Below are 23,181 nucleotides of genomic sequence, written 5' to 3'. Positions count from 1 at the left end.
AATCTCCTATCAGTTCTGAACTCAAAACTCACAAATACTGAAGCTCCAAAGGTCCAGATGAAGGATGAACCAGTCCCCAACTCACCATTTCCAGTAGAACCGAATCTGTCTGAAGACCAGACTGGCTTCCCAACGCCCTTCTCTCCCCAGCCCGGCCGAGAGCGCTACCACCATGACCATGAGCTTTCTCCCACCTTCGAGCCTGGAACCATGTGGTTTTTACTTATCTATCTGAATATTTTAAGCTTATGAGATTGTGTCTGTGATTAATAATTGTTTCTGTGAAATACTCAAGGGACATATCCAGTTTGCTTATGATATTGTTTCTGTCATTGGTAATTGTATTTTGCTAATTTTGTTTGGAGAGTTCGAAATTGTTTAGCTTTGAGATGTTAGAATATTGTGAGTTTTCTATGATTGATAATTGTTTTTATACGATATGACTCTCGGCCTTATACTAATGTTTCTGTGTTTCTAGGTTTGGTCGGGACAAAGGTAAACTGACTCAGAGGATCACTAAAGTCTTTACAAACAAGTTTGATGGTCCCTTCTACAGTTGGACTTGCGTCGATCAGGACAAAAAAAAATTTCTTTCTTTGTTGAATTTGCAGTTAAGTATTTTTTTTCTTAATTGCTATTGTATGGGATTGCAACTGTTTTTAAGTTGCAGTTTAGTATTTTCTTCTAAACTACTAAACTGTTGATTTATTTGATTACTAACATCAGCCTTGTCTTATTTTTGTAGAAAACTCACACTTGGAATCCCATATATACTGGTGTGGTTCAAGAGAAGTTCGGGCAGGTATGTCAGCGACGTATGAAGGACATGGTTAGCAAGCGTAGGAAGTCTCGAGTTCGACCATCCTGGATTTTGAATGATCTGTGGAAAGAAATGACAGCTTACTGGGACACTGCTAAAGCCCAACAAAAAAGCGAGACAACATCAGCTGCTCGGTTGTCTGACCGAAATGGTCTTGGTCCTCACAAGCACAATGCTGGCCAGAAGTCTTACCTCCAAATCGAACAAGAAATGGTAACTTTTTTCCTGTCTCCAAGTTGAAATTTTTCTGGCTCATTAACCTTTATTTTATTTACCATTTCAGGTTGAAGAATTGGGCAGACCAGTGACTATTGGTGAAGTTTTCATCAAGGCACACACCAAAAAAATGGCAGCTTTGTAGATAAGAAAGCAAAGCTAGTTGCAGAGGCCTATGAGAAGAACAAGCAAGCCAAGCTGGCTGACCTTCAAGCTGAAAACTCAGAGAGTTCAGATGGTACTTCACACCCTCCACAACTCTCTCTAGACCAGGATAATGAGCTCTTCCTTCTGGTAAATTGCTTTTCTATCCCTTTTTTTTAAGGATATTTTTTACTACATATTGTTTGATTTGATTGATATCTGTCTACTTCCTTTGCTTTTGTAGTCCACTGTCACAGACAAAAGAGGAAGACACTATGGAATAGGAAGCCTAGAAAGTACTATTGTCAACGGAAAGCGCAAGCGTTGTAAATCCTCTTCTTCGTACGTAGACCTCGAAAAACAGCTCAGCGATGCTCACCGGAAGATTGAGAAGCAGGCGGCTTACACTGCCAAGCAAGCAAAAAAGCTCAAAAGTTTTTCCTTGGTGAAGAAGTATCTGGCTGCAACTGATCCAAATTTTTTGGCCTTCATGGCTGCTAATCAAGGTGAAGATGATGATGAAGGTGAAGGTGAAGGTGAAGGTGAAGGTGAAGGTGAAGGTGAAGGTGAAGGTGAAGGTGAAAGTGAAAGTGAAAGTGAAGGTGAAGGTGAAGGTGAAGGTGAAGAAGGTGAAGATGAAGGGAAGGTGAAAGTGAAGATGAAGATGAATTTTAGGTTCCCTACTCTTGTACTACTATAATATTTTGTATGCTAATGCTTAACTCCTTAGAGTGCCTTTTGCAACATTATGTTATGAATTCTCTGTTTTATATTAAAATTTTTGTTTTTATTATTGTCATTGTTTTACTGCAAATGAACAAATTAATTAAAAAAAAGAAAATCAAAAAAATCTGATTTGTGATTTTTGAATCTTGGAGTCGCTAATAAGTCACAAAATTTAGTCGCAATGTAGTCGCTAGATAACCACATATTACACATCTAAATCAACAACTCAGTCGCTATATAGTCACTAATGCTGTACATAATCAGTCGTTGGGTAGTCGCTAATTTTGCGACTATCTACCGACTCCCCTCTAACGACTAATAAGCGACTACAATTCCCGTCTACATAACGACTGATAAACAGCCTAGTTTGGTCTTTGGATAGTAGTAGTTCAGTCGGTATATTTTGCGACTTAATTGCGTCTATTTTACGACTACAATATACAGTGACAAAATAGTCGTAATTCAGTCGGCAAATGAGGTTCTTTAACGACTCCTCGTATGAGCGACACAAAGTTTGGTGACCACGAGATCAGTCGCAAACCGTCGTTATGTTACGTTTTGCGACTGAATAACTACGATATTGCAGTCGGTAACCAAATGAAACCAAGAAGATGCTTCTGAGGAGAGAGTATGCCTCGCAATGCTCATCCTGGTAGAGAGCATATTATTGCGGAAGAGCAAAGGAGGGAGTTTTCCTTTGGAATATGCGAAAAATGCACAGGATATGACATATCCATGGGGAAAAGAGGCTTACATTGTGCTCCTGAAGTCAATTCAAAACGCTGTCGCGAATCATTTGGAGAATAAATCCAAATTTGAGTTGCAAGGTTATCCTCTAGTATTCCTTCTTTGGATACTAGAGTCGATTCCTTTGCTAAGGAATAAGTTCAGTAAGTGTGTACCAACAGTTGAGGTTCCTGGGCCGACTTACTTGTGTGAAAAATACACTGAGGTAGAGAATCCATCACTTGATAGGGTTTTACAGGTTGAAGCTGATACAAAGGTAAGCTTTTCCAAGTATATGTTTCTCAGTTTATTTGGCTTCTTCTTTTTAATATGTTTCTCATTGGTCTTTTTTTAAATACTCTCAGCTGAAGGTCCATTGCATACTACCTTCTATTCCTCATGATCCAGAAGATGATATCTCCATTGAAGACAAATATAGTGACGAGCTGGAAACAGTGAAAGATGTAACAAAGAAAGGGTACAAGATTACAGCCGATGACTGGGAAAATAGGTGTGTAGACACATTTGACACATTGGATGCTCTTATTCAAATGATGGCAAATAAGGAGACTGGCCAAGCTTCTACTCTCGATTGATGAGGATTCAGTAAATGAAAAAGTGAACAGGATCATCACGGTAATGGAGGAGAATCTGAAGAGCATGAAGGATCGAATGTCATTACTGGAAGAAGAAAACATACATCTTAGAGCTCGTGTGTCAGAGTTGGAAGGAAACAACAATGTTTTTCCCACTAACGTGACACAAAGGTAAATTCTCAAAACATCTTCTTTTACATTTGCATTTTCAAGTATTTTTTGGAAGATCTTGTACATATTCTTGAATGCCTTCCTAATATTTGACAAACAGCGATCCAGTGGGACACCTTTATCTCCAATGTCTCACACGCAACCATCGAGTGAGACACCTTTATCTCCAATGTCTCACACGCAACCATCGAGTGAGACACCTTTATCTCCAATGTCTCAACAGCCTAATTTGACACATGAGGTATGTAACCAATAAATATTGTTGAGTTTTGAAGTAATATTTGGAAAGCTTTTGTACTTCTTGAATGCATTCCTGATTTTTGCAGGAGACAATGATTGAATCAGCTGCATCTCCAAAGTCTCAACAAAATGAGGTATATGCTCAAAAAATTTTAAGAAAATATTTGGAAATTCTTGTACAAAATCCTGAATGCCTTCCTGATTTTTGCAGGATTACACGCAACCATCGAGTGAGACGCCTTTATCTCCAATGTCTCAACAGCCTAATTTGACACATGAGGTATGTAACCAATAAAATATTGTTGAGTTTTGAAGTAATATTTGGAAGCTTTTGTACATATTCTTGAATGCATTCTTGATTTTTGCAGGAGACAATGAATGAATCAGATGATGAAACTCCTGCCCTTGATACTCAAGTATTCTCTCCTAATCTGACAAAAGAGGTATATGCTCAATGATATTGTTTTCACAGTTGGAGTTTACAAATTAGTTTTGGGTGATTTTTTTTACATATAAAGGCTTTTCTGATTTTTGACAGAAAGAAACAGAAACGTCTACCGATGAGAGGCCATCCAATCCTAATCAAGATGGAAAACCAGATGATGAGGTAATATTTATTCTAGAAATTATAGTTGAATGTATTCATGATGGCCATTCCTGATATTTTTTTGCAGATTGTGAGAGAGAAATTAACAAGTGAGTCACCTGCTACTCAGAGTCAAGTTTTGCAGAAAGAAACAGTGGAAATGAATGAGACACCTTCTTCTCCAATAGCTCCAAAGAGTATTGAAACTCCCGTTTATACTCCAAGTCAGACTCAGCAGGTACATGGTCAAAAAAAATCTTGGATTTTTAAGTTAATGTTTGGAAGCTTTAGAACGTACTCTGGATTGACTTCGTGATAATTTTTACAGATTGAGAGAGAGCCATCGGATGACACGCCTGCCCTTGATACTCAAGTTTTTACTCCTAATCTGACAAAAGAGGTATATGCTCAATGACAGTTGGAGTTTACAATTAGTTTTGGGTGATTTACATATATAGACCTTTCTAATTTTTGGCAGAGGGAAACACAAACCTCTACTGATGAAACGCCACCCAAAACTAATCAAGAAGAAGGAAAACCAGATGATGAGGTAATATTTACTCTAGAAATTATAATTGAATGTATTCATGATGGCCTTTCCTGATATTTTTTGCAGATTGTGATTGAGTCACCTGCTGCTCAGACTCAAGTTTTGCAAAAAGAAACACTGGAAATGAATGAGACACCTTCTTCTCCAATATCTCCAAAGAGTATTGAGGCTCAAGTTTTTACTCCAATTCAGAAACAGCAGGTAAATGTTCAAAAAATCTTGGAGATTTCAAGTAATGTTTGAAAGCTTTTGTACGTGTTTTTGATCCCCTACCTGACTTTTTTTTTTTTTTTTTTGCAGACGGTAACAGAGGAAACGTATGAGGCTACACAGCCATTGACTGAGATCATTTCAGCAAACAATAAAAGGTAAGCATAGAAATGTCTTTCATAAGTACAACTTGAATTTTAAATTGTAGAAACTTCTTCATAACTACCTCTTTTATTTTACTGTTATTACAGGAGGATACACATGCTGTGCATCACACACCTTCCTCTCCATTGTCTTCACTAATTGCACTAGTTATTGAAGAAAATAAGAATGCTTTGGTAAGAAGAAATATTTAAAATGTTTATGTAATATTTTTCTATTCAACTAACTCTTACCATTTACTTTTGTCTTATAGAGTGAGACAGAAACTGCGACCCAATATTTTTCTACAAGTGAAGGAGAGCATACACAATCAAGCAGAAAGAATCAAGCAGAAGAATATCTCAAGGATACTACAGAACCTACTACTGAGCTAGTTTCCACAGATGTTTCGAAGACACAGCCTCTTACTCCGCAAACACAGCACCTTCAGACAAGTGAGGGAGATCAATCCGATGAGACACCATCAGAGCAGAATCAAGCAGAAGAAAATCTCAAGGATACTACAGAACCTACTACTGAGCTAGTTTCCACAGATGTTTCGAAGATGCCGCCTATTACTCAGCAAACAGAGCATCTTCAGACAAGTGCTATAGATTTTTCAGAAACAAACGAGGTATGCATCGAGTATATTTGATCTTTAATTATTATTCTAACAATTTAAAACCGCTGATGTTACTGAATCTTCATTTTTAATAGGTTGAAGTAAGCAGGCTTCTAGCTCACTTTCAAATAGGCGCAGAGGTTGAGATTTTGTCTACTGATGACGAAATATGGTATCCAGGAAAGGTTGTTGATCTTAAACTGTGTGAAGGACTAGAGGAGCTGACAGTTGAGTACACGACACTCTTCACAGACCAACATAGACTTCAGAAACTTCAGGATACTATCACGGCTGACAAAATACGTCCTGCAACACCAACTAGTGACCAAAAATCCTTTGAGATGATGGATAAGGTAGAAGCCTTTTACAACAATGGCTGGAGCAGCGGACAAATTAGCATGGTACTTGGTGATAACACATACTCGGTGTGTCTCTATACTTCTATGGAAACTATTCTATTCAAACATTCAGATTTGCGAATTCATAGAGAATGGAAAGATGGAGTCTGGAAGATGGCAGATAAGGTAAATCATAACTAGAATTATACTTCACGTGAATTGTTTGATATACATACATTTTAGTTTCAGGAATGGTTTCCAGAAATTCCGATTGCAACAAATTTGATAATATTTTGCTTGGTGTCTATTGTTTGATTAAAGGTGAAGCCTGATAAGAAAAGGAAAGCTGCTGCCTCATCACAAAATTCAGGAATGGATAATGTTTTCCTAAGAAGGAGCGAGAGGGTGCCTAAACGATCTAGAGACACAAAAACTCCATTCAAGTCTGACAGAAATCCGGCTTTAACTGTAATACCTGAGATTATACCTGCAGTTGATCCGTTTTCAACTCCTGCGGAACATAAGCTTTCAAGGCTTCAAAATTGGATGACATTAAAGCCCGGCATGCATGAAACGTAAGCATGTTTCTGTCCTTGTCTATATATTCTTATATTTATGTATAAGAGGTTTGGTAATTCCTTTGAATCTTTAATCGACTGCAGGTCCCTATCAATCAATGATAATAAGATAAGGAAATCTTTCTTTCAAAGCATGGAAAATGCAAAAAAGGACCTTAAGAAAGAGGTAATTTGTTTACATATGTTCTTGCCTTGAGCTTTTTTTTAAAAAAAAAATTCAGGAAGGATTTGTTTAGTTTCAGGAATTATATAGTAACAAATTAGATAATGTTTGCCTTTTTTTTTGCAGCACATTGATGGAGCCTTTGCAATGCTAAATTGCAGAAGAAATGAGAATGCTGCTTGGTTCCACAACTACAAGATTCCAAAGGCGTGCTTCCTACCTATGGAGTTCTTGCATTGCTTGCTCTCTGATGATTTGGCTTACAAGAAAGAAAAGGTCAAAGGTAAAAAGATTTTCAACGATTTATTTAAAGATACTGTGAGAGGGAAGGTATATCCAGAGAAGACATGGGGAGAAGATGTTGATGTTGTGTATGGGATTACTCTTGGAAAAAAAAGCAATGTCTGGATTGGGATGGAAATTCATTTGAAGAAGAAAAGAATCACAGTATATGATTGTTTTCAAAAGGAAAGCAACAGCATTGATATTCCTCAAGTGAAAAAGTTCGCAGGTATGTATAAACAATTTGTATTTGATGTATTCAATTGTTTCTTGGTTTGAAATATTCAACTGATTCTATCTTGATATTGATTTTTAAATATGACAGTGTTGATTTCTAATCTGCTGGTGGAATCTTCTGGTGATGAGGTAGATAAAGTGAAGATGATTCCATTTGAGATTGAGCAGGCACAAGGTTTACCCAAGACAAAACATCCTTTCAACTGTGGGATATTTCTTGTCAAGATTCTGGAGTGCCAGTCATTGAAGATAGGAGACATGACAAAGATTAATGATGACAATGCATTGGAGCTAAGGAGAACCTTGTCTTGTGAGATCTTCAACCAATTTGTGGATGAGAGCTTTGGGAAATGAGAATGATGCATGAAAACATTTTTTGTTTTAGTTAAGACTCGGTTTTAGTTATGACTGTTTATTTTGTTATGTTGTTGGCGTCTGGTTACATAAGAAAGATTGGAAGGATATCAAGTATTTTTTTTGGGTATCATATATCTTGGAAGGTTAAAATAATGTTTCTGGATGGGTTTCCAGAAAAAAAGTTAAGTGTTTCAAATGTAAAAAAGAATGAAATGAGATTATATACTAAGGATTGGACATGTATATGGTAAGCTTAAAATTGTGATGTTTACAGACAACAAAATTTAGAACCACAAAGGATCGAACCCAGAGGGAGAGAGTTTGCGTATTTGGATAGTGTGGGAGTTTAGCCACTAGGCCAAGAAGAATCATCTGTTAATGGATTACATTTAATTTTATTTAACTCCAAACTGTAACACAAAAAAAATTAAAATTGATTTTGAATCCACCACATATCGAACCCGGGGATAGAGAGACTTTTGAGTTATGAAATGCCTTGGTTTAACCGCTGGTCTGAGGAGAATCATCTGTTAAAGAATATTACATAAGCATACTTAAACCAATTAATATAGGATAGGTTTCCAAAACAATACATTTCGATTGAAAAAAGACAAAACTCTTGCCGTCTCAACACTCTCGCCGTTTCAAACTTCTCGAATCTCACTCGTCTCCGCCTCTCGAATCTCTCTCTCATCTCCATATCTCTCGATCTCCGACGAAAACCCATCTCCAGAACTCTCTCTCTCTCGATCTTTTACGCGAGCTCTCTCTATTCTCCGAGAAAAACCATTTCTAGAGCTCTATCTCTTTAAGGTATGTTGCAGATTCAACCTTATGTGTGTTTTCTTTCTGAGAGATTGGTCTCCTGGTTTTTGCTTGTGTATAGACTTGCTCGTTTTAACCTAATATGATTGGTAGAATTCTAGTTCATGTGAAAGCATGTGTATAGACTTCAGGAAGGATTTGTATTGTTTCAGGAAACCCTTCCTGAAAATTGGATTTTAATTAATTTAGACAAATAAAATTTTTCTTGTTTACGCAGGATAGAAACAAGATGGGAGATCCATTACCATTAAGACTAGCACTGCCTGAGCTGAGGTATCCGATTGGATCAGAGCCAGAGAAGACGATATCGATAAACCAACACTCGATAGTTGCTTATATCAAAACTGTTAAGGAAATTCTAGGAAATGATGAGTTCAACAGAATAAGAGGGACGTTTTTGGGACCGGTGATCAAGCTTGGAGAGAGGTCTTTGAAATTATCAGCTAAGATAGTGCACGCAGTTCTCACCAAAAGCATCAAGACAGTGAAGAGACACGAAGCATGGTTCCATTTTGGTGCTCAGCCAATGAGGTTCTCTATAAGAGAATTCCACATGGTGACTGGTTTGAAATGTAGTGGTGAAGCAAGAGAACCACGAGAGGAAACCGAGAAATTTAAGTGGGACTTCCTAAAAGGGCGTACTCATACAGTAAAGGACGTGGAGAAGCAGCTCAGAAACACAAGAGAAGATGCTTCTGATGAGAGATTCTGCCTTGCAATGCTCCTCCTGATTGAGAGCATACTACTACAGAAGAGCCTTCTCGACGGTGGCACAACTTTTACTTTGGATTATGTGAAAATAGCGCAGGATATGGATGTCTTGATGACATACCCATGGGGGAGAACAGCTTATAATTTGCTGTTAAAATCACTTCAGAGAGCTGTCGACAAAAGCCTCGACAAAAACAATTATGATTTGCAAGGATTCCCTATGGCATTTCTTATATGGATACTTGAGTCAGTACCTTTGCTACAGTATGCATTCAGTCAAGTTGTTCCTATTCTGAGCGTTCAACCGTCTACCCCAATATTTTTGTGTGAGAAGTACCTTCAAATAGCTTCTCCACAGCTGATAGATGTTCTCCTAATTGAAATCAAAGATCATGTAAGTTTTTACATTATTTTTTTCTTGTTTCTGTTTTGCCTTATGATTCTCCATTTAAAAGCTAATTATTTTTATGGTTTCAGCTTAAGGTCACATGCATCCTACCTCCTATTTCTAATGATCCAGAAGCTGATGTTTGCATGGAAGACGAAGCTAATAAAGATCTGGATGACATGGCCGATTTATCCAAGAGAGGTTATAAGTTTAAAATTAGAGATTGGCGAAACATGTCAGTAGACCTATACGGTGCTAATGAACAAATAAGAAGAGCATCTTTACTGTTTGGGAATGGAGGGATGAGTCAAGCTTCTTCTTCGTATCAGGAGGAGTCTTTGGAATCAAAGATCAACAGAATCAGCGAGATGGTGGGAGATAATTTAAGGATCATGAACGATCGTTTGTGTTTGATTGAAAAAGACAGGAAACAGATTAAAGAACGTGTGACAAAACTAGAGAAACTACAAAGAGTTACTTCATATGAAACTCCAAACAATGAGGTAACTTTTTTTTCGGAAATTAAAATTAATGTTTATCTAGTTCTTGATTCAGTTTTTTTTTGAGTTGTCAAGTAATTTTGGAAGATGTTATACATATTTAGGATTGCCTTCCTAATTTTTGTTGTACTTGCACAGACTGACACAACTCCATTTCATGAGACGGCTTCCAGACAAGGTGAAGCCAATGCAGATCAAGCAGATGAACAACTTAACAATGAGGCAAGTATAATTTTGAAAACTGTTGGTATTTATAAAATTATGAATTTGTTGTACTTAAATTAATTTTTGGAAGTTCTTGTACGTGTTCATAATCCCATTCCTGACTTCAGGATACACGAGAGCCTATGAATGAGATCACGAAAGAGACACCTGGTTCTCCAATAGCTCAACAGAATATTGAGACTCCAGTCCTTACTCCAATTCAGACGCAGCAGGTACCTTCTTTAAAAAATTGGACTTTTCAAGTAATTTTTGGAAGCCCTTGTACGTGTTCATTCAACCATTCCTGAATTCAGGAGACTCACGAGCTTATGAATGAGATCATTTCACCAAACATTTCCGACACACAGCCAAATACCCGAGCTCGCAGAAATCTTTTAACAGAGCAAAATAAGGTATTACTTTCATTAAAACCTTTAATAAATATACAGCAACTATCAAAATGACTGGATATCCTTGAATCTAAACCATCACAGGATGTAGAAAGCAGAGTTCAAAATCCCTTTGAGATCGGAGCAAATGTGGAGATTTCATCACAAGATGACAATACTTGTCATAAATGGTATCCAGGAAATGTGTTGGCAACATATTTGGTTGATGGGGTTGAGATGGTGAAAGTTGAGTACTCCGTCCCGTCTCTGGACGAAAAGAAGAGGAAAAGGAGTGTTGAGACACGTGTATCAATTGACAGAATACGTCCTCAACCACCACCTGAGAGACCTGGAGCGAAGAAAAGTTATGAGCTAATGCAGGACGTGGAGGCGTTCGACAATGGTGCCTGGTGCGCTGGAAAAGTTAAAGTCATTTTGTTTGATGGCTCGTGTTTTGTCTCTTTGAACAATTCTACTGAACAAATTTACTTCAACCATTCTGAGATGCGAAAACCAAGAAAATGGGTAGATGGTGTTTGGGAGATGACAAAAAAGGTAAAACAAATGCCTTGGATCACTTGAATTGAAAAATAATGTCATTTGTTTAATATCTCGGTATTGATTTTCAGATGGAAGAAGAGCAGACGCAGAGTGTGAATCCAAGTGAAGGAGATGGTGATAAAAAGGTATGAAATATTTATACATCATACTAGGAATTAAGATATAAATGTATCTGAATTTTTGTCATTCAAAAAGGGGAAGGCGAAGGCTGTCGCTTGTAAGAAAAATGAAGCAGCTGGTCCATCAGAAGATGGTGTTGGGAAAATGGCAAAAGAGGTAATAAAAATGAATAAGATCCACTTGAATTGAAGTTCAGGTCAATAGTTTGATATATCGGTTTTGTTTCACAGATGGAAGTAAAGCAGGGTAAGAGTGTGAAACCAAGTCAAGACGATCATGCAAAAAAGGTATAAAAAATATTTTTACTTCATATTAGGAAGGCATTCAAGTATAAAGATAAAAACGATCCTGAATTTTTGTCTTTATTTTTAATTAAAGGGGAAGCCTGATGTTGGTAAGAAGAAGAAAGCAAATGCTCAGCCAGTAGATTTGCTTCCTTTTCTACAGCGAGAAGAGAAGAGGCCAATACGACCTAGAAACCCTCCTATACCTGTAACACCTGAGGTAATCCTTCCAATTGATCCATTTGTGACACCTGAATTTCCTCGGTTTTCAAGGCTTGCACACTGGATGGATCTACGGGGCATATATCGTGTGTAAGCAACTTTTTGTCCTTGCATAAATATTCCTAATTTATTTTGTAAAAGTTTCGATTGATACTAGTTAATTTTATTAACTACAGACCGTTTTATATCAATGGAAAAGAAATTGAAAAAGAGTTCTTTCAAAAAATGGACGATGCATAAAACAATCTCAACAAAGAGGTAATCAACACTCTGTTCTGTCTTCTATTTGATTGTCATATGTTTAGGAAGAGGTTGAGTTGAGCTATGCTAGATGTCCATGTTATAGCAGTTCTATATGAAGTTTCTAACTATATTGTTACATTGGCAGCACATAAATGTTGCATTTGAAATGCTAAATTGTAAGAGGGTTGAGCAAGGTGTTTGGTTCCGCAACAACAATCTTCCAGCAGCATGCTTTGTACCAGTCAAATTCTTAGAAGTGGTTGGGTACGCTTATGAATCTGTCAGGAAACCACATAAGAAAAAACAAACGTTATTGGAGGGCTGTGTAGGCGAACTTGTGAAAGGTTTAATACATCCAAAGAAGGTATGGCTGGAAGATGTTGATGTTATATATGGTGTCATTGAAGATAAGTTGAACTATCACTATATTGGGGTGGAGATACAATTGATGGACAACACAATCACACTCTTCCATTGTGGTCTTCCAAAAGCAAATATCAAACGTGCTCTTAATCAAATCCAAGAACTGGCAGGTAAAAACTCTTTGTGATTTATTAATTTTATCATTCAGTGTAGAAAAATCAGTTTAATTTATATTGTTACATTGATAATGGATAGGATTGTGAAAGTATGCGTATCCTGAAAAAAGAATTGTAGCTAATTTAGAAAATAAAAGTTTGTCACTTGCTGCTTGTGCTTGTGATGCATTTTTACATATTCATTTTGTTGTCTGTTGGTGATTGATTTATTGTATAATTTTGGGTATTTATGACAGTGTTGATTAGTGCCATAAAGATGGAACTTCTTGGTTAAGAGGTTAATTTCGAAGATATCAGTCCATTTGAAGTTAAGTTTGCAGAAGGGCTTCCAAAGACAAAATTTCCATACAACTGTGGTATTTTTGTTGTGAAGATGCTGGAATGCAGGTCACTGGGAATGAAGAGCATGGCTAATATAAATGATGAAACTGCGATGGACTTACGAAGCAAGCTATGTTGTGAGATCTTCAACCAGTTTATGGATAAAGATTTCCAGGAAGGTCAAAGGAAGTGAAAATGTCATATTTGTTTTGTTTTCTACTCTGTTTTTCTACTTTGATATTAATTATCCCTACCGTTTAAGTTTAAGTTTGTAATGAATTATCCCTAACGTTTTTTTCATTTAGATTGTTATTGAAAAATTTTTAGGATGTATTGATGAATTGTCAAATGCTTATGGTACTTTTAGGATGGGTTTCCAGAAAAAGAGTGAGAAAGCAAAATGCACCAAAGCCTAGCAAATTCCTTTAAAGTTTACAAAAAAATGAAAAAGAATGTGATATGATGTTGATTGAACTCGTGAACTCTCGAAAGATGAATCAAAGTGTGCAGCCGTTGTACCAAGGGTGTTATACTTGCCAAAAGCTATAATAAAACGAAAATAACTTTTGAATATTTAATTAAAAACAGAAAAAAATGTGAGTATACACAACGGGGATCGAACACGGCTTATTGTGTGATAAGGGTACACTAAGAGTAGAAGGGCTTGCCACTAGGCTACGGTGGATATTCGATAACAGAGTAAATGTAAACTTATTTATTCACAGACGATAGATTTATATAATCTGGATATCATTTTATGTATTCAGGATGACTTTCCAAAAGCAAATAAGCAAATCAGATAACTAAGTTACAAGAACACTAGGCCAAACCATTACAAAATAGTGAAAAACATTGAACAAGTTTTTTATTTAGGTTGTTAATTGAAGAAACAACACAAGAGAAACAAAAGTACTTATTCATTTAAAATAAAAACTGAAAATCAAACATAATGTGGTCCTTAAAAACATAAAAAGAGAAGATGATAACATGAAATTACTCATGACACAGCCAACTTTCGCCAAGTTTATCCCAATCAGGGACTTTGACCTTCACATCAGCAAGCATTCCTTCCGCTTCCGAGTGCTCTTCTTTGAGTTTCTCCAACTCAGCAGTTAAATCAAATTTTCCATCAGCTTTGATAATATCTTCAAGCAACTCGATTTGGACAGCAATTGCTGGATGCCAGATTCCAATCATTATAGCCTGTATTCGTTGGACAAACGAAGAAGAGCCCTGTAATGTACCACAGTTTCCTTCTTCCCCTTATTGAAACCTTCGGCGGCATCACATCCGTAAACCTCCTCTATGGGACGCTTCATCATCTTCTTTGAACTTCCTTCCATTGAAACTTTGTCCTGCAACAAAATCGAAACTAAGATGTTACGATAAAATAGAAATAGAAAAAAGTTCATGAATTGAATGGAAAATGAGAAAAATCGAAAACTAACTTGTATTGCAAAAGGATAAATCAGACGAAATGAAGTGAGTGAATAAAAGGTCTGATATCGTCCCTTATATTTATAGAACTAAAAGGAACTCTTCAATTATTGAAGTCAGTTAAAATAAACTCTTGATTATTGTGGAACTCTTCGATTATTGAAGTCAGTTACTGAAATAACCAATCATATAACAGCCAATCTTGACGAAAAGAAACTCTTCGGTTACTGAGTTACATGATGTCGTTTGGAAGAGACTCTTCGATTCCTGAGATATATGATTGAACAAAAAAAAAAATCAACCATTACTCGTTGGAGAGTCAAACCCGGGTCGAACAAATGTTTCGGTATCATAGGTTTCGTGGTTTAGCCGCTAGGCTGAGGAGAATCATCTGTTAGTTGCTTCCACATAATTGAATTTAGCCATACAATTTATAGTATAATACATTGGAAAGATCTTTGATAGTTCAGGATGGGCTTCCAGAGTATGCATGAATAATATACATGAATATTAGTGTGCTTCTTTCTTAAACTAGAAAAAAATGAAATGAGATCAAAACTAAGGATTAATATCTACACATTTGGAAAATTTGATAATGTGATTTGCAAATTTTGGAGGAAAAAATATATATATACACATCTCATAGGATTCGAACCTGAAGATGACTAGGAGGAAATAGGGAATTAAGGTGTAGTAGCCACTAGGCCAAGTTAATTTCAGTCATTACATGTTGTAAGTAAAGTAATATATTTCTTTTATTTTTATTCAACTTAAATTATTTTAAAAAACTCTGATTAGTAGGGGAATCGAACCCGGGTCGAGTCTAGCGTTACAATTTCGACAGATAGGTGTTTTAGCCGCTGGACCGAGGAGAATCATCTGTTACACTTTTCCACATAATTATTCTTAATAGAGAATGTTGTATTATAAACCTTGGAAAGGAACTCGGTATTTCTGGATGGGATTCCAGAATAGTTGAATATTACTGTGTTTTTTTCTAGCAAAGAAGTTTAAACTAAGAATTGAAATGAGATCAAAAGATAATGTTGTATCTTATAAAAGTTGGAAGAAATCATACTTATTCAGGATAGGGTTCCAAAAGAAAAAATGTATATGGTCTTGTGCATATCATGTAACCATCAAATAGCCAACATCCAAATAATAATCGATAAAAATGTAAAAATGTAGAACTTCATCCTATAGGCCTCTGGCATGTGATCTTGTTGTGCCCTCCTGTGCCACATCTGCTGCACTTGTGGGACTGAGATTTAGATCCAGGAACCCCAAACTCGCCAACGGATCTCTTTCTCTTTGTAGGAGGGCGTCCACTTTTCTTTTTGGTAGCTGGAGGTGGGCAAGACAGTTCATCAATATTCTCTGGATAGGTGGACGTTGACAACTCTCCACCAGGATGTATGCTTTCAGCATAAGCTTTAGCCCACGTTTCTGTCAAGTGAGAAGCATCAACAAAACGGTTTTCATCTCTCTTGATATGCTTAGCAGCAGCGATGGCATGGATGCAGGGGATCTTGTCAATGTCGAAAACATTACATGTGCAATGCCGCTTCTCCAAGTCAACAACAAACTTCATTGTTTCATTCTTCACCTCAAACTCGCTTCGATCAACTTGATACACATTCAACAACATTGCGGCCCCTAACCTAGATACCAATTTCTGCACAACTTTTGGAGTAACCAGGTGCTTATGTTTCGCAGCCGCTTCGCGTCGCTCAAAAAACCAAGTGGTCATCGTCAATCTGATAGTTTCAAGGAGAGAGATAATGGGCAACTCACGAGGCATCCTCAACATAGAATTGAGAGACTCTGCAATGTTGGTAGTCATGATATTATACCTGTTCGCAGGCGCATAGCTTCGTGCCCACTTTCTAAAATCAAACTCTTCCAGATACTTAGCTAATTCAGGACATTTATCCTTTATGTCCTTGAAGATTAACCAGAACTCGTGACACGTATAGGCATCAGCAGCGCTTTCAACTAGAGGTAGCAACCCAGTCTTCGCATATGTAGGAGTGATGTTGCGGAGAAGATGGATCCTGCAAATTCCATGGTGAGATAAGGGATATACATCCTCCAACGCTGAAGAAATGGAGTTAGCCCTGTCTGATACAAAAACAAGATCCGAAGCGTCCGGGATCTTCTGGCTCAAACCTCTAAAGAACCATTTCCAAGAGGCGCCGTTTTCTGCGTCAACCACTGCAAAGGCGAGAGGATATAGATGATAATTCCCATCTTGAGCACAAGCTGCCAATAAAGTCCCATTGAATTTTCCCTTCAGAAATGTACCATCTACTGCAATAACTCTCCTCATCAATGAGAATCCCCTTATCGATGGACCAAAAGCCACAAATGCATACTTGAACTTTCCTGCAGCATCAACATGTTGATAAGTCAAGGAACCAGGGTTTGTTTCTGTGATTTGATACAACCACCTAAACAAATTGTAATAGCTGTCTTCATGAGTCCCTCTAACCAAAATCTGAGCTTCTTCTCTCACTCTCCAAGCTTGTTTGTAATTGATGTGAACACCATGCAGCATCCTGACTTGTTCAATGATCTGTTTCGGTTTGAGACCTTCCTTTTTTTCTCCATAATTGCTGGAAATCAAAGAACCCAACAACTTTGCAGATGCTTGTCTGTGGTTGGCTTTCATGTGTGTTGTATCGCATGTATGCTCATGAACATACTTTTTAACAACGAAAAAATCTGAAACAGGTAGCTTGATAGCACGCATCCTCCACGTGCAATTTTCATCAACACAACTCAAAAGCACTCTTGACTTGTTAGAAGAGACAGTCTTGTACTCAAACTTCCACTCTAAAACCCATTTCTTCATCCTCAACATCAACTCTCTCTTTGTCTTAAAATAGCTATTCACCTTAATATCGCCAGCTCCTCTCGTGTTTGGTGAAAGTCCAATATGGACAGGGCTAAAATCTGGAAGAGCATTCAGAGGAACTGTAGAAACACCTTCATATAGAAGACTCTGCAAAAGTCAAGTAGTTCTGTAAGGCATAATACTTGATTATGAAGCATATCATGCAAACACAAACAGAAAAAGGGAATTAGGGACAATGTACCTGTTTTTCACTCTGCACAGTAGAAAGAATCACTGGATTGGCAATCAATGGAACAGTAGAAGCAAATGTATCAGAAGCTTGAATGTTACAGCTAGCTGAATCAGTACTAAAATCCGGAAGAGCATTCAGAGGAACTGTAGAAACACCTTCATATAGAAGACTCTGCAAAAGTCAAGTAGTTCTGTAAGGCATAATACTTGATTATGAAGCATATCATGCAAACACAAACAGAAAAAGGGAATTAAGGACAATGTACCTGTTTTTCACTTTGCACAGTAGAAAGAATCGCTGGATTGGCATTCAATGGAACAGTAGAAGCAAATGTATCAGAAGCTTGAGTGTTACAGCTAGCTGGATCAGTACTAACCTGCAAAAGTCAAGTAGTTCTGTAAGGCATAATACTTGGTTATGAAGCATATCCTAAAAAGTCTAAGTAAGAAAAAAATCATACAAACCTTAACACACAAACGACAGGTTCCATCAAATGCTCTAGTCTTGGAAATGAAAGTTCTGAGCTGACGAGTATTACCTATCGAGAGTGGGGGGAAACTTTCAATAATACATTTCATATCCAATGAAAAACCATAACTCAAACTGATTTCTTCCTCTTTAACACTAAAATCTTCAGAGACAATCTTCATCAAATCTTCATACAGTAGATCTTCTTCTATGGAAATGATTGATGCATTCCTCTTCAAATCAACAAGAAACTCCCACTAGAGAGATTCTTTTGAGATCCATTGTCCACAGATGCACAAAACTTCCATTGTTCTACAAAATCAACTTCAATTCATCAACAAATGAATAATATATAACAAAACCTAGATAATGTATAACAAAATGAAATGATTCAAACCTTAATCAAATCAGACACATGAGAGAGAGAATGAGATGAATAGACGTAGAAACGACAGATCAATTGAGAAACGACGACGACGACGATAAATAAACGGAGAGACAACGACGACGGATCAACGGAGAGGCGAAGACGACGACGGAGAGACGACGACGACGACGATGGAGAGACGACGACGACAACGACGGAGATACGACGACGGAGAGACGACGACGACAACGACGGAGAGACGACGACGACGAAAGACAGAGATGAGGAGAAGAAGAAGCGATGAAACGAGGACGGCGACAATTGATTTCAAATTTGTTTTTTAAATTAGTTAAAGAAGAGGGCATAAGGGTAAATTGCCCCTTTAATGAAACCTATTTTTGTGACTTCTGATCCTGAGTGCTAGTTTGGGGAGGAAAACTTGGTTTAGTGTTCTTTGTGTCATTTTCTCTTATTTAAACTTAATATATAATATTTACACCATTAAATATGAAATACTAGAGAATACATCTTCAAAAGTTATGAATAGGAGGACCCCATATATAATGTGTATGAATTGGAGCAAATTTTAAAGTACATATAGTTCTCATGGTCCAACATTTTTTTTATGCAGGTAATTATAAGCTGTCCACTGTACGTCAGGTGTTTAAATTACGCTAGATACATTTTCCCAAAATGATATAAAATACAATGCACTTCATAATAATGTCATTTCTTCTTGAACCCTATCAAGAATGCCATCCAAACGCTCTACAATTATAGCATTTATTCCCGCGTCCTGAACATTCCAAAAATCGATTATACATTGTCCATTAGCATTACTTGTGTGCAAATGAATGATCTTCATTTTTTTTTTGAAACACAAGAAATGATCTTCATAATGTTCAAAATTAGGAATATTTTTAATTAAATATGACACAAATTCTTGTTTTAAACGTACTCATTAATATAATTGATTTTGGTAATAGAAAATTACTGTCGAATTAGGAATGTTTTGAGCTAAATATAACGCTAATTCCTATTTTAAACGTACTCATTAATATTATACGATTTTTAATGGAAAATTACAGTCGAAACAGAATCATACATGTTTTTATTCATCGACATTGATTGAGTTTTAATTTATTTGTGTTGACCAGTATACGTAATTGTTTCTTATAATAGACTAATAGTCCATCGAATCCAGCGTGAATTTTAATTAAGAACATGATTATGGCAAGTGATGGACAATCAATATTAATTTTCAATACGCAAATAAAGATGGCGATTAGTTATCATTATTTACTGTAGCACCACGCCTTTTGTATATATATATATATATATATATATATATATATATATATATATACAAGGCTTTCTATCTACATTTCATCACCATATTCTCCTTCTCAATACATCCTTACGACAAACATTCTTGCAAGCAAACACTCATGGCGGGCCTTCTCAATACATCCTCACCATATTATTTTCTTATATTTTGTTTCTTTCATATTTTATTAGTCTATTGCCTATCCTATGTTTTATTTAATATTTATAATTTATTTATGAAAACAATAATTCTATTGTCAATGTTTTATTTAACTTTACTTCATAATTTATTTTATATAGGCTGTTTTACTCTATGAAATTCATTTCAACGACCTGTACTTCAAAGTAACAAAACAAATACACAAGTTTAAAAAAAAAATCGAAGCTTAATTTATATTGACATACATAATTTTTGGAATCTTTTATCATATAAAATTTAATATTTCTTTCTATGATTTTTATTTTTCTAATACATATATCTTTAAAGTGATAAACTATTTAAGTATCTTAACTCCGCGCATGGTGCAGATTATCACCTAATTTTCTAGGAAAAATTATCTAATTACCTTTCCTTCCGTGGAAGTATAGCGATAGTGAATGCCCCAAATTTGTTAGACTTGTCACGAAATAGATAGGAAATATTTTGGTAGTAAATCCCCTTCTTATTATTTGAGGAGAACTTTTATGAATAAACCTTGATCTCATGTGTGATTCACAAATTTATCATTACTTATGTGTCAACATCACAATCCATCTCACTTCTTTTTTTGAACTTTAGCCTAGACTAGTTACATATCCTGCCATATGCACAAACATATAGTATATGTTTCATTTTATGCATATTTATTTTAAACATCTTGTCTAATATCCTAACCGTAGATCTTAACCGAACAATGTGTTTGTTGTACTTTTAAAAGGAATGTATAACGACACTATTATGTAAATGAAACATGTGATTATATAACATATCATAAATCTTATTTTTTTCTTGGTATAATTTTTTGTAATTTATATTATATAATATAGTATAAACGCACTAACATATACTATGCTGAATAAAAAGTTTTGTATAAATTTATGATTTGTTTTATAATCGCACGAACATATACTATAGTCGCACAAACATATATGATTTGTTGTATAATCGCACAAATCGTATATGATTTGTTGTATAATCTCACAAACATATACTGTAGTATAATCGCACAAACATATCGTATAGTTTTTTTAATTTATATTATATAATATACTATGCAAATATTTTCAGACACTCATTGATTAAGCTATATTTCTTTAATATGGGATAACTCGAAGTCAAATATTGAATGATTCGATTCAAAATATTCATTAAAGTTGGTCATGTAAGTTGCGTCAATCATATATTTTTAGGATGATTGCATTTCGAGTTATTTTGGTATGTACTAAAATCAATAAGTGTCCCTTGCAAACATAGAAGTTAATTTGTGTTATTTTTATCGTGGGAAGTAACATGTTTTCTATCCAATTTTATTAAAAAAAAATATTCGGCTATATGAGCGTAACCTAAGATGTTAAATTTTTATGGTCAAATATCCGATGTCATATTTGATCTTAATTTTTGAATAATTATGGATGTTGACCAATTAGAGATTTATTTTGACTTCTTTTTAAATAAACCCAAGGGGATTTCTTTTATAGGGAATCAATACAAGAATTTAAATAAATTTCAGATTTGATGGTGTTTTTGAATATCAAATCCAATAGATCTTGATTTCTATATTTAATTGATTCATTTTGCTAATTTAAAATTGACCATAATTCATGCAATAGCTAAAAAATAAGAAATTGATATATGCAATCCTCGTAACGCATTTTTGTTTCGGTTAATATAGGAAAGTTAATATAAATTTATTTAAATTGTCATGGCTGATTAAAAATCATGCACTAAATTTTAGGAATTTACTTGATAAACATTATTAAATAAGTTTTTTTTTAAATTAATAAATCTAACCAATTACACAAATTTAAAACATTTACTTCAATTACAACTAACCAATTACACAAGTTTAAAAAAAATCGAATCATATCTTCTGTAAACATGCATAATGTCCTTCACTCTTTCATCATATAACATGAAATATTTGTGACTATAACTTTTACCTTTCTAATATTTATAGATTAAAAGTCATAATCTATATTTAGTCCATTCACTATGCGCAGGGCGCAGGTACCACCCAGTACTCATTAAATTAATAACCCTACTAGAGTTTATCCCGCACATCGTACGTGTATATTTTCATTTTATAAATATTTAATTTTGATATTATTATATAAATTTAAATATACAATTTATATCTTAGTGTTATGTATTTTATAACTCTTTAATTTTATTGTTTAGGTTTCTTATTACTTTATTAATATGGGAGTTTGTTTTATACATATTACCTTTTTTATTACGTTTTCGAGTTTTCATAATTTGAAATAATCAAATAAAAAATATTCTTCAACATATGATTTTTGAAAATATATAGCAATACAAAAATATTTTAAGAATAATATTTTAATATAGACTAATTGACATAAATTCTAATTAATCAATTAAATCAACTAGAGGCGCTCCCGGGCTACGCCCGGGTTATGTTGTATGAAATTATTTGCAACACATTATTTTTAAATAAACAGTGTATGTTATATTGTAGGCAAAAATTAATTAACACATCAGTTTGTTTGAGTAATATAATGTTTTGAAAGTTGTACAAAATTAAAAATAACCTTAATCTCTTTAATATTTAAGTTTGTTATAAATTATGTGTAGAAGCAAAATTGTCCTTATCATTACAGATGTTAATGTCTTAAAACATAGAAGAAAAAAACGTAAAAAAGACGGTGGAGTTTTGACGAAGGGGGTGGTGGAAGGGAAGGAGTTTCCGTGGTGGGGAGCCTGAAATTTATTTTTAAATATATCAGTGAACATAGATTAGTATTAGTTATCAATTAATTAGATAGTAGAGTAGGGAGACGTACTTGTAAGTAGTGAGGTAACCTTCATCACGGAAAGAGTTTTAGTTCTGATTCATTTTTGGTGGTACCTCGAGTGCTGCATAGTAGGTAGATATGAATTATTAGATAGATAACCACTTCGATATCTTCCATGAGATTATGAGTTTTGAATTTTACTTACTCTCATGTGGGTGAAGGCGGTTGAAGATTTCTTTGTAGACTATGTTTTTCACTTTTTGTTTGTGTGAGTCTTCGCCTTTGATGATTTTTAGTCCTGCTTTGCTTGTTACACGTGAGAGGGCCACGTACAGTTGACCATGTGAGAAGACCGGTCTAGGAAGGTATAGGATAACCTCTTTTAAGCTTTGGCCCTGGCTTTTGTTGATTGTCATTGCATAACACAATCTGATAGGGAACTGGCGTCGACGTAAAGTGAACGGTAGCTGTGTATCCCCATGCAAAAGGACTACTCTTGGGATCAAAACTTCATTTCCTATGTGGGAAC

The 23,181-nt window shown here is 35.4% G+C and overlaps 6 protein-coding genes across 6 annotated transcripts in view; 4 read left to right on the top strand and 2 right to left on the bottom strand.

The window, feature by feature from the left end:
- LOC125576092 overlaps window positions 1-88 on the bottom strand; it is a 1,459-nt gene extending 1,371 nt beyond the window's left edge. Inside the window, exon 1 of the mRNA XM_048735443.1 lies at window positions 33-88. Within this exon, the coding sequence (XP_048591400.1) occupies window positions 33-88 (56 nt within the window). The remainder of the gene's footprint in view (window positions 1-32) is intronic.
- A 2,436-nt stretch (window positions 89-2,524) lies between these two features.
- On the top strand, window positions 2,525-3,228 carry LOC125576091. The gene is made up of 2 exons (XM_048735442.1): window positions 2,525-2,909; window positions 2,998-3,228. Exons 1-2 carry the CDS (start codon window positions 2,547-2,549, stop codon window positions 3,226-3,228), a joined length of 594 nt encoding a protein of 197 aa, XP_048591399.1. The 5' UTR covers window positions 2,525-2,546.
- A 1,994-nt stretch (window positions 3,229-5,222) lies between these two features.
- LOC106409553 (DUF724 domain-containing protein 6-like) lies at window positions 5,223-7,817 on the top strand. Its single transcript, XM_048737353.1, has 5 exons — window positions 5,223-5,760; window positions 5,844-6,272; window positions 6,408-6,661; window positions 6,749-6,830; window positions 6,954-7,817. Exons 1-5 carry the CDS (start codon window positions 5,692-5,694, stop codon window positions 7,386-7,388), a joined length of 1,269 nt encoding a protein of 422 aa, XP_048593310.1. The 5' UTR covers window positions 5,223-5,691; the 3' UTR covers window positions 7,389-7,817.
- Window positions 7,818-8,757: 940 nt separating this feature from the next.
- On the top strand, window positions 8,758-10,270 carry LOC111215925. Its single transcript, XM_022720153.2, has 3 exons — window positions 8,758-9,633; window positions 9,717-10,130; window positions 10,232-10,270. The coding sequence occupies exons 1-3, from the start codon at window positions 8,758-8,760 to the stop codon at window positions 10,268-10,270; spliced, it is 1,329 nt and encodes a 442-aa protein (XP_022575874.2).
- Window positions 10,271-10,460: 190 nt separating this feature from the next.
- LOC111216117 (protein AGENET DOMAIN (AGD)-CONTAINING P1-like) lies at window positions 10,461-14,978 on the top strand. Its single transcript, XM_048737344.1, has 7 exons — window positions 10,461-10,564; window positions 10,646-10,744; window positions 10,826-11,275; window positions 11,350-11,406; window positions 11,477-11,557; window positions 11,632-11,688; window positions 11,780-14,978. The coding sequence occupies exons 1-7, from the start codon at window positions 10,475-10,477 to the stop codon at window positions 11,999-12,001; spliced, it is 1,056 nt and encodes a 351-aa protein (XP_048593301.1). The 5' UTR covers window positions 10,461-10,474; the 3' UTR covers window positions 12,002-14,978.
- A 661-nt stretch (window positions 14,979-15,639) lies between these two features.
- On the bottom strand, window positions 15,640-23,068 carry LOC125576090. The gene is made up of 3 exons (XM_048735440.1): window positions 22,858-23,068; window positions 17,546-17,691; window positions 15,640-17,451 (listed from the first exon to the last, which is right to left on the bottom strand). Exons 1-3 carry the CDS (start codon window positions 23,066-23,068, stop codon window positions 15,640-15,642), a joined length of 2,169 nt encoding a protein of 722 aa, XP_048591397.1.
- Window positions 23,069-23,181: the final 113 nt, after the last annotated feature.

Source organism: Brassica napus, chromosome A7 (assembly GCF_020379485.1).
Source record: "Brassica napus cultivar Da-Ae chromosome A7, Da-Ae, whole genome shotgun sequence".
NCBI lineage: Eukaryota > Viridiplantae > Streptophyta > Magnoliopsida > Brassicales > Brassicaceae > Brassica > Brassica napus.
The sequence above is the reverse complement of the archived record's forward strand: the minus strand, read 5'-3'. Positions and strand labels throughout refer to the sequence as shown.

Coding starts and splice junctions, on each gene's coding strand:
- LOC125576091 (XM_048735442.1), top strand. CDS start 2,547: ATGCTCATCCTGGTAGAGAGCATATTATTGCGGAAGAGCAAAGGAGGG. Junction 2,910..2,997: donor AGGTTGAAGCTGATACAAAG/GTAAGCTTTTCC, acceptor AAATACTCTCAG/CTGAAGGTCCATTGCATACT.
- LOC106409553 (XM_048737353.1), top strand. CDS start 5,692: ATGCCGCCTATTACTCAGCAAACAGAGCATCTTCAGACAAGTGCTATA. Junction 5,761..5,843: donor ATTTTTCAGAAACAAACGAG/GTATGCATCGAG, acceptor CATTTTTAATAG/GTTGAAGTAAGCAGGCTTCT. Junction 6,273..6,407: donor TCTGGAAGATGGCAGATAAG/GTAAATCATAAC, acceptor GTTTGATTAAAG/GTGAAGCCTGATAAGAAAAG.
- LOC111215925 (XM_022720153.2), top strand. CDS start 8,758: ATGGGAGATCCATTACCATTAAGACTAGCACTGCCTGAGCTGAGGTAT. Junction 9,634..9,716: donor TAATTGAAATCAAAGATCAT/GTAAGTTTTTAC, acceptor TTATGGTTTCAG/CTTAAGGTCACATGCATCCT. Junction 10,131..10,231: donor ATGAAACTCCAAACAATGAG/GTAACTTTTTTT, acceptor ATACATATTTAG/GATTGCCTTCCTAATTTTTG.
- LOC111216117 (XM_048737344.1), top strand. CDS start 10,475: ATGAATGAGATCACGAAAGAGACACCTGGTTCTCCAATAGCTCAACAG. Junction 10,745..10,825: donor TTTTAACAGAGCAAAATAAG/GTATTACTTTCA, acceptor AAACCATCACAG/GATGTAGAAAGCAGAGTTCA. Junction 11,689..11,779: donor AAGACGATCATGCAAAAAAG/GTATAAAAAATA, acceptor TTTTAATTAAAG/GGGAAGCCTGATGTTGGTAA.
- LOC125576090 (XM_048735440.1), bottom strand. CDS start 23,068: ATGACAATCAACAAAAGCCAGGGCCAAAGCTTAAAAGAGGTTATCCTA. Junction 17,692..22,857: donor CCGCCTTCACCCACATGAGA/GTAAGTAAAATT, acceptor TTCTATATGAAG/GTGTTTCTACAGTTCCTCTG. Junction 17,452..17,545: donor CTGTGCAGAGTGAAAAACAG/GTACATTGTCCC, acceptor TGACTTTTGCAG/AGTCTTCTATATGAAGGTGT.